Source organism: Rhineura floridana, chromosome 6, assembly GCF_030035675.1.
Source record: "Rhineura floridana isolate rRhiFlo1 chromosome 6, rRhiFlo1.hap2, whole genome shotgun sequence".
NCBI classification, from domain to species: Eukaryota; Metazoa; Chordata; class Lepidosauria; order Squamata; family Rhineuridae; genus Rhineura; species Rhineura floridana.
In genome coordinates, this window is record NC_084485.1 from 136696693 (window position 1) to 136710248 (window position 13556).

The 13556-nt window shown below is 44.3% G+C and overlaps 1 protein-coding gene across 3 annotated transcripts in view; it reads left to right on the forward strand.

Moving 5' to 3' along the window:
• Window positions 1–13556, forward strand: part of KIF14 (kinesin family member 14) — a 64627-nt gene that overhangs the window by 41670 nt on the left and 9401 nt on the right. For all 3 annotated transcript variants that reach the window (XM_061633926.1, XM_061633929.1, XM_061633928.1), the window contains exons 26-28: window positions 3418–3582; window positions 7384–7506; window positions 9613–9687. In XM_061633926.1, coding sequence (XP_061489910.1) covers window positions 3418–3582; window positions 7384–7506; window positions 9613–9687 — 363 coding nt within the window. The remainder of the gene's footprint in view (window positions 1–3417; window positions 3583–7383; window positions 7507–9612; window positions 9688–13556) is intronic.

Below are 13556 nucleotides of genomic sequence, written 5' to 3' on the forward strand. Positions count from 1 at the left end.
ACTGTCAATTAAGGCAGTGGAATTAAACACCACTCCTCTGGAAGTTGTAATCCGAATAGGCAAGACCAACACCCCCTTTGAGGGAGGTTGGATCGTTGGGGGGCCTTTATACAACGCTGCCCCCAGTCCACCGGCCTGCACGTGGACTGGGTGTTCTAGTTTCCCGACGGCTCGGCTTTCCCTCCTTTCAGTCCACAGTCTCTGGCCACATGGCCCGGCTTTGAACAATAAAAGCATAAACGTTCCCGGCGTCGTCTTTCCTTTTCTTCTTCCGACAGTCTTGGCCTAGCCCCTCCCTGTCCCTCAGTTGCATTACCTGCCATCCCTGCAGTGGGAAGGGTCTTGTTACGGGATGCCGAGGCTGAGTATCTCGGGACCTCCTGCTTCCTTTCCAGGCGCCTTCCTTCCATCCGGTGATCTATCTGTAGGCATAGCCGGATGAGCCCTGGTAGGTCAGCGGGGGGGGAGGTCCTGGCCAACTCATCCAGGATTTCAGCATTTAATCCACTCCGGTACATAAACATCAGGGCGGCGTCATTGTAACCAGTTTCCTGGGACAGAATTTTAAAAGCGTTAGTGTACTCGGAAACAGTCCCTTTAGCTTGCTTCAGAGCGCCTAGTTGCCGCGCTACTGTTTCAGCCCTTTGCGGGTCTTGAAACATCTCGGTCATCTCCTGTATAAATCCTCTGTACCTTCCTAAGACAGTATCCTTTCTCACGAGATACGGAGTCACCCATTTTGCAGCTTCTCCCTCCAGGAGGCTAATCACGAAAGCTACTTTAGCCCCATCGTCTGGAAATTCCGTATGCCTGACATCCAGATATAACTCACATTGAGCCACAAAGGTTGCCAACTGATCACTTTGTCCCGCGTATTTTGGGGACAATCCAATGGGAACCTTTACTACGGCAGCTGGAGGGGCTGTTTGCATTTGGTCTATCGTGGCCTTCAAGGTTTGATTATCCGTCTTCAGCGCCTTGACTGCTGCTAGCAGGGCTTGAACATCCGTCTGCAATTCAGCTACCTTAGTCATCAGGAGTTCCACTTCTTCCATCTCAGAAGTGGGGTTCGTCCCCCCCGCTGCTCCCTTTGACATCTTGTCCCAGTCAAGTGAAGAGAGCGTTGAGGGTGATTTAGGTGGCTCTGTCAAGCTGTCAGGCCCAGGATGTGACTCAGGAACCAGACCAACGATTGTAGTTAATTCGTGTTTTATTAGGGTAATGTCCAAACAAAGACTGCGTTTTCTCATGAAGCAATACAGGGATACAGGTCCTGCGGCATTGGGAGAAAGTTGACAGAGCAAGGGACTTCTTCCCACCTGTTCTTTAAGAAGGGGCCAAACGGGTGCGCAATCTTTCGCTCCTCCTTAACTGCCCCTCAGGTACTGCCCGCCTTCCCCCCTTCTCTCCTGACTTTTCAGCTGTCTGCGTGTGCGCGGTGAGGGGGGAAGCATCACCCCCTCCTCTTCTGAAGTTTCCGATTCCAGGATGGGGGATAGGGGAGGGGCTGATGGTAAACTGCCTCCCCGCTTTTCGGCTGTGAGCAGCCCTCCCTCTTCCCCCTCTTGCTCTGAGCCTGAAAGAGGGGGAGGCGTGAGAATGTCCAGGGAGGGCTCAGGCTCCCCGTTGCTAAGCGACCTTATCACTGGCAGTTCCTCTGTTTCGTCTTCGCTCCAAAGGGGGGAAGTTCCTCCCCCTTCCCTCTGCCATCCATCCGAATACTCTTCTCCCAACTCTCTGGGATCCAGCTCCCCGGGATTGGGACCCCAGCTCTGCCTTCCGACACCAATCCACTTGCTGAGTAGCTTGGAAGAATTTGGTAACATGTGCCTCTGAGCATATGGTGAGTGGTGGCAACACCTGTAATCAGCCCAAATAATAGAAAGAAGGTATGTCCTGTGCTGATCTTGTTTTAGCCAGGAGGAAGCAACATTATTAAGACAGTTGATATAGTTGAGATGGTCACTTTAAATATGTCTGATTTACTTTGCAATTTTAGTGAAGTTTTCTATAGGAAATCATTTTCTTTTGTTTTTTTTCTATGAATATGTGAAGTACAACAACACTTTGCAAAATTTATACTAAAAAAACTCCAAACATAATTGTGGAATAATGGCACTGACTTCTGCAAAATAGTCTCCAGTGGACCTCAGAAGTGTCTCAATTTGCACAAGATAAAACAGTGGGAGGTGAAATATATTCTAGCAAAATTCTAGGTGTGCTCTATGTTTTTAATTGATCGTGAACACCTTGCCTTAAATGAAGTGGTTTAAACATAGCAGGCTGAAAACATGCATCCTCTTTTTTCCAACAACTAGAGTCATTGCTAAAGTAGCAGCATATTGTAATCAGTCTGATTTTACATTAAACTGCAGTTTCAGGTCCAACTGTTTAATGCACCCAAAATAGAAATAGACCATAACCACCTTGTCTTAAATGAAGTGGTTTAAACATAGCAGGCTGAAAACATGCATCTTGTGCAGGCTAAGTTTGTTTTTTCCAACAGCTAGAGTCATTGCTTAAGTAGCAACATATTGTAAGCAGTCTGATTTTACATCAATCTGCAGTTTCAGGTTCAACTGTTAATGCACCCAAAATAGAAATAGAACATAACCTCCAATTTGAAATGCAAAAAGCTGTTTTCACCATCATATGACATTGACCAATAAAAAGGCTTTTGAATTAATAAACATAAATTTGACACAGGTTTCTAGGATCAATAATGAGGGAAATAAAATTTTCTAGATTAGATTCTCTGTAGAAACAATAGTAACAAAGGAAAGAAGCAAAGTAAGAAGAACACCAACAAACATACAAACATGTAATTCTTCATCTTTGGAGATAGCAGGTGTTGCCACCCCTCACCATATGCTCAGAGGCACATGTTACCAAATTCTGCCAAGCTACACAGGAAGTGGATTGGATTGTGAAAGACCAACCCAAATTGTGTTTGCTTTTTGACAAATTTGTAGGGCAGTACAATATCTCAGAGAGGGGGTCATGTCTCCTGTTCCCCTGGTACATTCACCATAGCTGCCCAATGCCCTGCTTTTTAAAGTTTGATAGAAATATCTGTGGGCTGTAGGTACATTCTTAAACTGCAAGGTTTTTTGCCTACTAGTGAATATTAGCTAAAGTTGTGTTATAAGTAGGGGTATATCACAAATATTGTGATGTCATGATGCTGATGCTGGAACAATAACACAGGGTTTTATTCAACTAAGTCCTGTTCAGAGTAGACCCACTGAAATTCATGAACCTACGTTAGTTATATCTGTTAACTTCAGTTGGTGTACTCTGACTAGGATTAGCATTGACCACCCAGGGCATAGTGTACTATTGTCATTGTATTAACTGGAATAGATTATGAAGATGCCTGCAATGAACAATTCCTAACACTGTATTTTTGTGTCTCAGGGTGGTTGTTCAGACTTGTCTTCAATAGTAGCAGAAGCACAAAAGAAAATATTGCAGATGTTGAAACAGATGGCAAAATACGTAGGACACTTGTTGGCAGTTACTGGTTCAGGCCTTCATCTTGCAGCACAAAATCAAACTGATGAAAGCAATCCAAAGGAAAAAGTGAGTAAAAGAGAGAGGTCTGGTCCACATGTCACAGCAAGCCAAACCATGGCTTCACATGAGTGTGCAGGCTCCTCGAGGGGAATTTGAAGTCACTTTGCTCCTCCATGGTCCTTTTTACTGTTGCACTGAATTAAGCTAAGGTTTACTTTAGAGTGTTGCCCAAATCTGGGTTTGTCATTAAGCTCTCTCCAGGCTAACCACAAGTTATAATCAAGGTTTGGCTTGGTGTAATGCACCAATCAGGAGAGAGAGAACAAGAATCTTTAAGATGATTATGGGTATACTAAGGCATGACACCCTAACCAAATAGATTTCTATATCTGGTCTTTGAATCATTCCAAGGGTGTGAAAACTGGAAATCAGAAATGTGAAAATTTGTGATCTGAAAACTGGAAATTTGTGAGCAAGATGGTCATGGTTTTACAACTATCCCTGAATTTAATTGTGGCATATATTCTTAAAATAGCTCCTACCTCTTCAAATTCCTGATGGGGTGGGGTGATAAAATGAATAAAGTACTATAAGACTCTATTGCAAGGATGGGGAATCTGTGGCCCTCCAGTTGTTGGACTTCCATCAGCCCTAGCCAGCATGGCCCATGGTTAGGAATGATGGGGGTTGTAGTCCAACAACATCAGGAGGTTTCCCCCTATCTTTGCTCTGCTGACAAATATAAATACAGAGCAGTAAGGAGCTACAAGGTTTAATGGATGGCTTAAACAGCAGAAACCTGTTTTAATGATTGGGGCTGTGACTTAAGGGCTTCTTTTTTTTGAAACTTTTTTGGTTCTTGTGTGTTGCTGTAACAGAAAGAGAAATAGAGATGGCCTCTTCTTCCAACAATGAGAGGTAATTTAAATTTTAACCAAAACAAATTCTTTTTTAGAGTTCAACAAGGTTGCTGAAAACTCAGGAGTTAATGAAGGAGGCAAGGCCCACGTCCCCAGCAATCACTCTCAAAGAATAGGTCTAGAGGCTCAGCAAACCCTACTACCAGCTGAAGTGACATACAGACAGATATTAACTAAAAATTACTTTATTGATTAACAAAAGAATGATTTATTAGAAGAAAAAAACAGACACACACCCTTTTACACAGTAAGCATTAAACACTCTACTTACCAACTCAGAAGCAAGAGTATACAAGCAAAGATTTCACTGGTGGACCCTCTGCTTAGATCGCAGCTGAATCTGCTCAGAAGCAGGTGTTCAACAAAACCCAGACTTTGTTTTTATACCCTTCAAATTTCATCCTTATTTCATAGCTAATCAATTTCTGTGTCAAATCTACTAATCTAATTGACCAAATAGCATTTCATATTGTAAAAAAGGGTCATATCCTATTAATCTATCTCTATGCCAAAAAAGGTAAACCAACAGGCTAAACGATATCCCTATTCCATATCAGGTAATAAGAGACCCCTAGAGTCAACGTCCTGTTTCCTTATGTCCTTACCACACCATAGGGTCTGACGCATGTTCTTTGACCACAAAATGTTTTAGTAGTCACCAAAGGTACTGTGGTTATGGCTTCTATACTTGTTTTCTGTCACAATTCTCTGAAGCTTTGTATTTTGGGATCTCTTGCAGATGGTATCTCCTTTACCCTCATTTTCACCTATCATAGAGTTGGAAGGGGCCTTGTAGGCCATCGAGTCCAACCCCCTGCTCACAGCAGGAAATCCACAGCTAGAGCATCTCCCACAGATAGCTGTCCAGCCTCTGCTTGAAGACATCCAGCGAAGGGGATCCCACCACCTCCCTAGGCAGTCGGTTCCATTGCCGAACTGCCCTTACTGTCAAGAAGTTCCTTCTAATGTCCAATCTGAATCTACGCTCCTGCAACTTAAAACCATTAGACCTAGTCCTACCCTCTGGGGCAGCAGAGAACAAATCTGTACCCTCCTCTATGTGACGGCCCTTCAGGTACTTAAAGAGTGCAATCATGCCACCCCTCAGCCTTCTCTTCACCAGACTGAACATGCCAAGTTCCTTCAACCTTTCCTCATAAGATTTGTTCTCCATACCGGCTATCACCCTCGTCGCCCTCTTCTGAACCCGCTCTAACTTGTCTATATCTTTCTTAAAATGAGGCGCCCAGAATTGAACGCAGTATTCCAGATGAGGCCTGACCAATGCAGAATATAGTGGGACTATTACTTCCCTCGACCTGGAAACTATAGCTCTGTTTATGCATCCCAAAACGGCGTTTGCCTTTTTTGCCGCAGCATCACACTGCTGGGTCATGTTCAACTTGCGATCCACTACAATTCCAAGATCCTTCTCACACGCACTACTGCTAAGCCGGGTATTTCCCATCCTGTACCTGTGCATTTTGTTTTTGTGGCCTAAATGCAGAATCCTGCATTTGTCTTTATTGAATGTCATTTTATTAATTTCAGCCCAATTTTCTAGTCTATCCAGGTCCCTTTGGATTTTATTCCTGTCTTCCATTGTGTTAGCTATCCCTCCCAGTTTCGTATCATCCGCAAACTTCATAAGGATTCCCTCCACCCCATCATCTAAGTCATTGATAAAAATGTTGAAGAGTATCGGCCCCAGGACAGAACCCTGTGGCACTCCACTGGAAACCTCCTTCCAGTCCGAAGCAGAGCCACCGACGACCACTCTTTGAGTACGGTTTTTCAACCAGTTGTGAATCCACCTGACAGTATTTCCATGTAGTCCGCATTTGACGAGTTTGCTAATCAAAAGGTCGTGGGGGACATTCACTTGAAAACATACATTTGCCTGAAGACCTTTAGAAGTCTTAGGACCCCAAAAAGACAGGGCTCAACTTAGGGAAAAAGTCAAACCCTCATGCTCTTAGCGTATACTATTAAGTAATACTTTTCTTAAACTAGATATATCATGATCTATATAGCTAAACACCTAACCAAATATCATGATTAACATGTGTAAAGTACTAGACTGCTAAGTCTTCTACTTTGAAGCTACTAAGCAGCATTACTGTGAAATTCTCTGCTTTAGGGTTTTATAGTGCTTACAGAGAATTTGTAAGCACTATAGAATACTAGGACGCATATACCTTTGCCAAATCACAAAATCCCTAATTCCAAAAATCCTAACACCTTCCTTCACTATCTCACGTGCTGAGATTTGGATAATGCTCACATTTCAGCAATTGAACAAGTTAATCTGCCATCACCTGTCCTATGAGAAGGATTCCGCGGGACAGAAGGAGGCAAGTGAGGACTACTTCAGAGTCTGCTACTGCTGAACTTTCCCCTCCCGCCCACAGGACTATCTACCATCAACTGGGATACTGATGGCTTTTTATTGTTTGTGCTTTGTTGTTCAATGTTTCTTTTAAGCCACCTTGGAAGAACTTGTATCCTGAATGGTGGGATAGAAATAATTGTAACAAACATTGTCTTAACCCAGGAGCTGCTGATATGGTGGGGCAGTGCTGTGGAGAAGCTCTCTTAACACTGGCATTGCTGGGAGGGGCAGGTGCAGTGGCAAAGTCATTCTGGCAGACCTGTTGATGTACCTGCCCTGCCTCAACCTTGCTACTGCCCTGCCCCTGCATCATCCCAGTAAGCAACAGCGATGTCATTGTTGAGAGGGCAGATTTGTGGCACCGCCCCACCACACTTGCTGCTCCTGCCTTACCCTAATCAGACATTTATGTAAGCAACTAAGTCCTCTTCATAAAACATCCTGAGCAGTTTGGGTTTACTCTAGGAAAGCACTTTTAAAGACTCACTGTTGGAAGTTTTTGAAGCTATAACTGGCTTTAATTTTTAATTGTGTTTAAATCTCTCTTGGTTTTAGAAGCAGTTCATATCAGACATCTGTGATGGAATGGTTTCCGGATTGGAGCACCTTTTAGAATGTATACAGAAAAAATCTAGGGCAATGCAGAATGAACTCTTAAAATGGTATCCACAAAATGAGGTGATGTGTGGGTAATGATATGTTCTTTTTGGCATGAGGAGGGAAACATATTTTTAATTATGTCACAAATTAATAGTGAATTTTAAACTTCACACTGATTACATTTGTGAAATCCTGAAATATGTTGGTGATTCTCATATACATTTATTGTGTATGTGTAAATTATCAGTGTTTGTGCTTCACAGCTGCTTACACCACGCAAAGACATGGGATAATGAAATCGTTGCTTAAAGTTTAAACTGTTTACTTCTTTAAACCAGAAAAAAATAGTTTATATAAAGGTGTCTGCTACAAGGGCAGCAGAAATGAAGATTTATTTTAGACTCCTACCCTATAGTGCCAAATAATATTTCATTTTTTCAGTATTGCCTTTTGCAGGCACACTCTAATGTTAAGAAGAAATAACAAAATGTTAATTTTAAATGTATGGAAGCTTTTTATTTAATTACTTCCTAAAACTAACAAGATCAATATTTTCTTGAATAAAGTGGCTCTAAAAACACAACCCCCAATTTAATAAATTGGACTTCTCATTTAGCCATTAATTTTCAATTAACCTGTGCATGATTGTTACTTGGAAATATAATATAAAAAGTGGATCGGGTCCTGAGTAGCTCTTTCACTGGTGGAAAGGGGGAGGCAGATATTTTTCTTGAATTCCCCCCAGCAGCCTCCCATGCCATCTCATACACTGTACTGGAGGGCCCACTGACACATTGGAGCAGATCTGTGGGGCTGCAGGGGGAGTTGGCAAAATCACCAACATATGTATCCCATGATTAGAACTTTGCTCACCAGATCTTCGGATCTAAGCTAATGATATTTAAGCACATCGTTTGTGAACAGAGTTCTATATTTATTTATTAGATTTATATCCCGCCCTTCCTTCCAGGGAAGGGTTTCTGTTAAAAGATACCCACTGAGGCAAATCATAGTCTTAAACCAAATTATGATTTGATTTCCATAAAGTAAATACAGCTGCACTCTTCTTCAGCCTGCACTATTACTAAGAAACGTTATATCACTATAGCTAAGAAATGTAAATGAAAGAAGGACATGGAAACAACACAGAGGCTCAAGTCCAAAAGTTTCCCTTCAAGTAACCCACTTAAAAAAATAATAGTTTAGAGGTTCAAATTAGACCTGGTAAAAAGTGGGCAGCTGGAACGTGCTTAAATCTACTACTCGAATTCTGGCTTGCCTTAATTAAAACTAGCATAGTATCAGCCAGAGAAGAATTGGTTTAACTGAGAGATGGGGGGATAGAAATAGAGTACACCTATGTTGTTCTGGAGACAGTATTATGATAGACTTATGGATTTTAATCATGATCATTTGTGGTGATACAGATTCTTGGTTGGTTTGCTATCTAAACCCATGGTCTAGTCATGCATAATAGTGATTCGCACAAGCAAGCAAACCTAGGGGTTCCCAGGGAACAGGTTATAGCTGCTTTGTTCCTCCTCTGGTTGTTCTGCTGCTGCTGCCCTGTGCTAAATCACAGTTTGGCTTAGTGGGTTGTCTGAACCTGGACTCATGGTTTAGCCTCCCAGACTAATCACAAACTGTAAACCATAAGACAAACTTACAAGTTCAGGTTCCGATGGCAAGCTAAGCCAAAAGGTTTAGCACAATGCAGCAGAGAAATAGAATGACCAGAGGTGGAGCAAAGCAGCTACAATCTCTCTTATGGGAGCCTACTTGTTTGCACTAAGCCATGGTTTGCCTTAGCATTGCACGTGAATGAGATCACTGAGTGGTGCAATCCTCTTCATATGGTGGAGTAGTACGGGTAACCTTATTTTTTTTTACCTCTATCACACAACTAATGTAATGTCTGAAATGGGTTTTCTTTGTGGATGCCCATATGTGCAATGCTCCAATATACTCTATTCTCCCTTTTCCCTATATACATTACATTGTTGTTTGTTGGGGGCTAAAGGGAGATGGGCTCTGCTTGACTACGCTACATCCCAAACCTTGTGGAAGCTAGTATGCATGAACCAGGCTAGTATATCTTGATTTGTGTAAGAAAAGAAACAGTTTTATGTTTATGGTTTAAATTTAGTAAATATATTTTAAATGTCTATATATTTTTCTTTTCAGGTTCAGAATCAAATAAAGAATAAAGCTATGGATTTGGCTAAATTCCTTGAAAATATAGTATCTGATTGTAAAATGGTAAATAAAGGTTCTTGCTTAGTTACATTTTCACTTTGGACTTGGCACAGTAGCATCATGTCAGTGTCGGTTACATACTGCAATGAAGTTTAAATGAAATTCAACATTTTCCCCAGGTAGCATGCCATCAGGTGGGTAGTAGTTCCACCTGGTGTCCAAAGGCAGGAATGCACAAGAGTCAAGACTTCAGCTACTCCGTCTGGTTTGACCAAAGACTATTACTGCCTTTGTCCTAGGGGGATCCTTTCAGCCTTACCTCTCTTTTTAGAGTGAGTCTAACTTTCTCACTGTTTCTCTGTTCCTCATTGTTTGTTTTGTCTGTCTCTTGATATTTTATTTTAAAATCCTTTTCCCGAGGCTTGCTACTGCAGCCTCTTTTTTTACCTTCTTAACCAGCCGGGGAGTTTGCTCCTGCAGCTCTGGGCCCTGGCAGCCTTGTCTTCTTATCTTGTGGCCTTGTGCTCCCAGAGCCCACGGTCTTTCTTCCTTATGCCTGCCGCCTCTTGGAACTCACAGCTGCAGCCCTTGTCCAGCCCTGAGGCCCCTTCTGGCCACTTTTTCTCCAGGCTGCCGCTCCTTTTTGGAGTTCTCTCCGGGCTCCCTCTTCCTGCCTTGCCCACCTTTTGGAGCTTGTGGCTGTGGTTCCGCTCCTCTGCCCACCTGCAGAGCATGTGCAGGGCAGTGGGTTGCCCTTACCAGGGCCGCACATCTTCAGCGGTGTGGCTCTGCTCCCAGGGCTTTCACCCAACCTTCCGACCATTGCTGCCGCACATCTCTTGGAGGCTTGCAGCTGTGGCATCAGTGGCTCCACAGTCTATGCCTTCTCCCTACCGCTGAGCTCAGGCTTTCCTCCATTAGGGGCTTCCCACCATTTCCCCACCCCCTTCTTCTCTGTCCACCATTTTTATTGCTGCTTTTGCTTCATCCGCCATTTAGTTTGCTGTTTAGTGTTACCAGTGCCTGTCCTCTTCTCTCTTCTTCCCTGTCTTGGGCAAAGGAAGAAATGTGGAAAAGGAGGAAGCAGAGAAAGTGAGGAAGTAATAAGGAGTACTTTTAAAAAGAAAGACAGAAAAGGGGACTTGGCTGCATTTTGAGGTCAAACCGCTTCCCTCTACCAGGTGCATTTTACTGCTGGCCTCCTTCAATCCACCGCACCCCTCTACTTGAGCGTGTGTTGATTGGTTGTTCACCACTCCCCGCAGTCTGTGTGTGTTATTAGACTCGACTATTTTATTGCCTGGTACTGCTCCTCTCTATCATGTGTGTGTTACCATGGCTGGGCTGTCTTCCGCTGCATCTGTGGACGTGATTGCTGAGCCACATCCGCCCCTCCATGATATATTACAAGCATCTCCACAGCCACTGTGGCCTGTGTCTAAAGCCAAGTTGTCTAAGCACAGTTTCCAAGCACATTCCTTCCAAATGTACTAAGTCACTGCTCTCGGCTAAACAGAAGGCCAACAGATGAGCTTGCTATACCAGTCTCCCTTGATCACTTGCTGATCCTGAAGAGGGATGGCAGAGACTGTAGGCTCTTTTCCATTCACCTGCTGTGTCTTCGGAGGAAAAAATTGAGGGTTTTCAGGTGGTATCTCCTCACCAGGGGAGTCCCCCACGTGCATCTTCTAACCCCTGAGCCTATACCCTCAGCTGAGCAACCTGGGCCATCCACAGCATCACCCCACGTGGGGCCATCTACCATCTTGGATCAACCTCAGTTGTCTTCTGTTCCATGGGCAGCCTTGGATCCTCTCACATCTTTCACTCCCTTGCAGGGTCTTCTTCTAAATTAGGCCTTCCTGTCTCAGTTCAGAGACACTCTGCACCCTTCTGATGCATAGAGATGAGGGTGGGCCTTCACAGTTCAGATGAGATTGAATCCAGCAATGTACTTTAGAGGCTGATGCCGATCCACTCAATCCTTTCATCACTCCTGAGGGGGATGAGGCTATGTGGAGCAGGGGGTCAGAAGAAGAAGAGGATTGCTCACACCATTTGTTTCAGTCTTTGGACTATCTTCTTATTTCCAAGTCCCTAGCCACATTGGGATTTGACATGCCAGCATCTGAACTTTCATCTGCCCCTGTCAAGGGGGCTAAGGTGTTGAAAGCTCCCACATCTTTGGTTCATTCCTTCCCAAGTTCCTGATCCTCTCGATAGGATGGTGAAGGAGGAATGGGGTTATCCTCTTCATGCACGCTGAGTGACATCTTTCACTAACAAATTTTATTTGTTAGATCCCGAATTCATGAATTTTCTGAAGGTGCCAGCAGTGGATGGCCCCATTTCAAGTTTAGGTCTCTCCTTCCCAGAAAGGGGACTCTCAATTTAAAGATGCATTTGAGCAAAGACTAAATTTCGCTCTTAGGAGGACCCATGATGCCTCGGCGTATGCCATCTGAGCCTCTTGCACAGCCTCTTCGATCACCAGGGCCTCCATGATGTGGCTTGATGAGTTACTGGACGATCCTCAGCCATACCTGGCTAGACTCCACAAGACAGTCAAACTACAGAAGGCTGTAGCATATGGCAGATGCAACACTGGACATGATGCAGTTTGCCTCTAGGGCTATGTCCACAGGTGTGGTAGCTCACTGTATCCTTTGGCTATGCTATCGGGATGCTGACAATACAGCTCACACCAAGCTTTCCACAGCCTCCTATTCAGGGTCCCTGCTGTTTGGGGATGAGGCCCTCATAGCAGTGCAGGTTGATCCCAAGGATAAGAGGAAACCCGTGTTGGACATGAATATAAGAGACGATGGCAGAGCTGCCTGCAGATAATCTTTTTACTCCTACCAGCAGTCCTTTCAGCCACTGCGACCTGCAGGTAGGGGCCATGATTTTTGCTGCTCAAGAGGCTACTGGAACAAGCAGCACTTCTTTGGCTATAACCAGAGTCAGTTCTCAGGATGCCTGAGGCATACCATACCCTCTGGCCATGGGGAACGTCAGCAGTGCCAGTACTAATGCCATTCCAATAGGTGACAGACTCCTTCATTTTGCCAGTGCTTGGAGTCTTGTGAGAATCTGTGAATTCCCAGTTGCTCTATAGAATTCCAGGAGTTTCCTCCTTGCAGGTTTCTACCATCCTCCCTGTCCGCCTCTCCCTAGAGGTGAACACTCATGACAGTCACTACACTTTGCTTGCTTTCCATAGGTGTAATAGAGCCGGTGAATCCCACCAAATTTTACTCAGGTGTTTATTCCATTTTGTTCGAAGATCATTTGTGGAGAGCAATCTTAGACCTCAACACTTCAAGATGGCGTCTCTGGCATCGATTGTGGAGGCTCTCCAGAAGGGGACTTCCTGGCTTCTATTGATCTGAAGGAAGCCTACCTGCATGTGCCAGTCTTGCCTGCCCATTGAAGGTTCCTGAGATTCACATATGGCCAGGCTCACTTCCAATACCAGGCTCTACCTTTTGGTCTTGTCCGCTCTGAAGGTGTTCACGAAACTTATGGTTGCTCTCGTGGTGCATCTACAGCTTAGAGGGATCCAAATCTATCCCTACCTGGATGATCTCCTAGTGCGGGCACACTCCATGCCACAGGCATCCACCCACATACATCTCACCCTTGAAGCCTTGAGGGACCATAGCTACCTTGTCAACCTAAAGCAGAGCCACTTGACTCCTACTCAATGTCTTTAGCACCTTGGGGCCACATTGGACACGGCTTGTGCAATGGTGCTTCTGTTCCCATAGAGGATAGCAGCCACCACCCACACAGCTCGCCACCTGATGGCTCAAAGGATGGCGAATATTATGTTTCTGGCCAAAGCACTGGGACTATTCATATTCTCCATTGACATCGTTCCCTGGGCTTGCCACCATACCCAACCACTCTTCTGCCCTTCCAGCTGGACA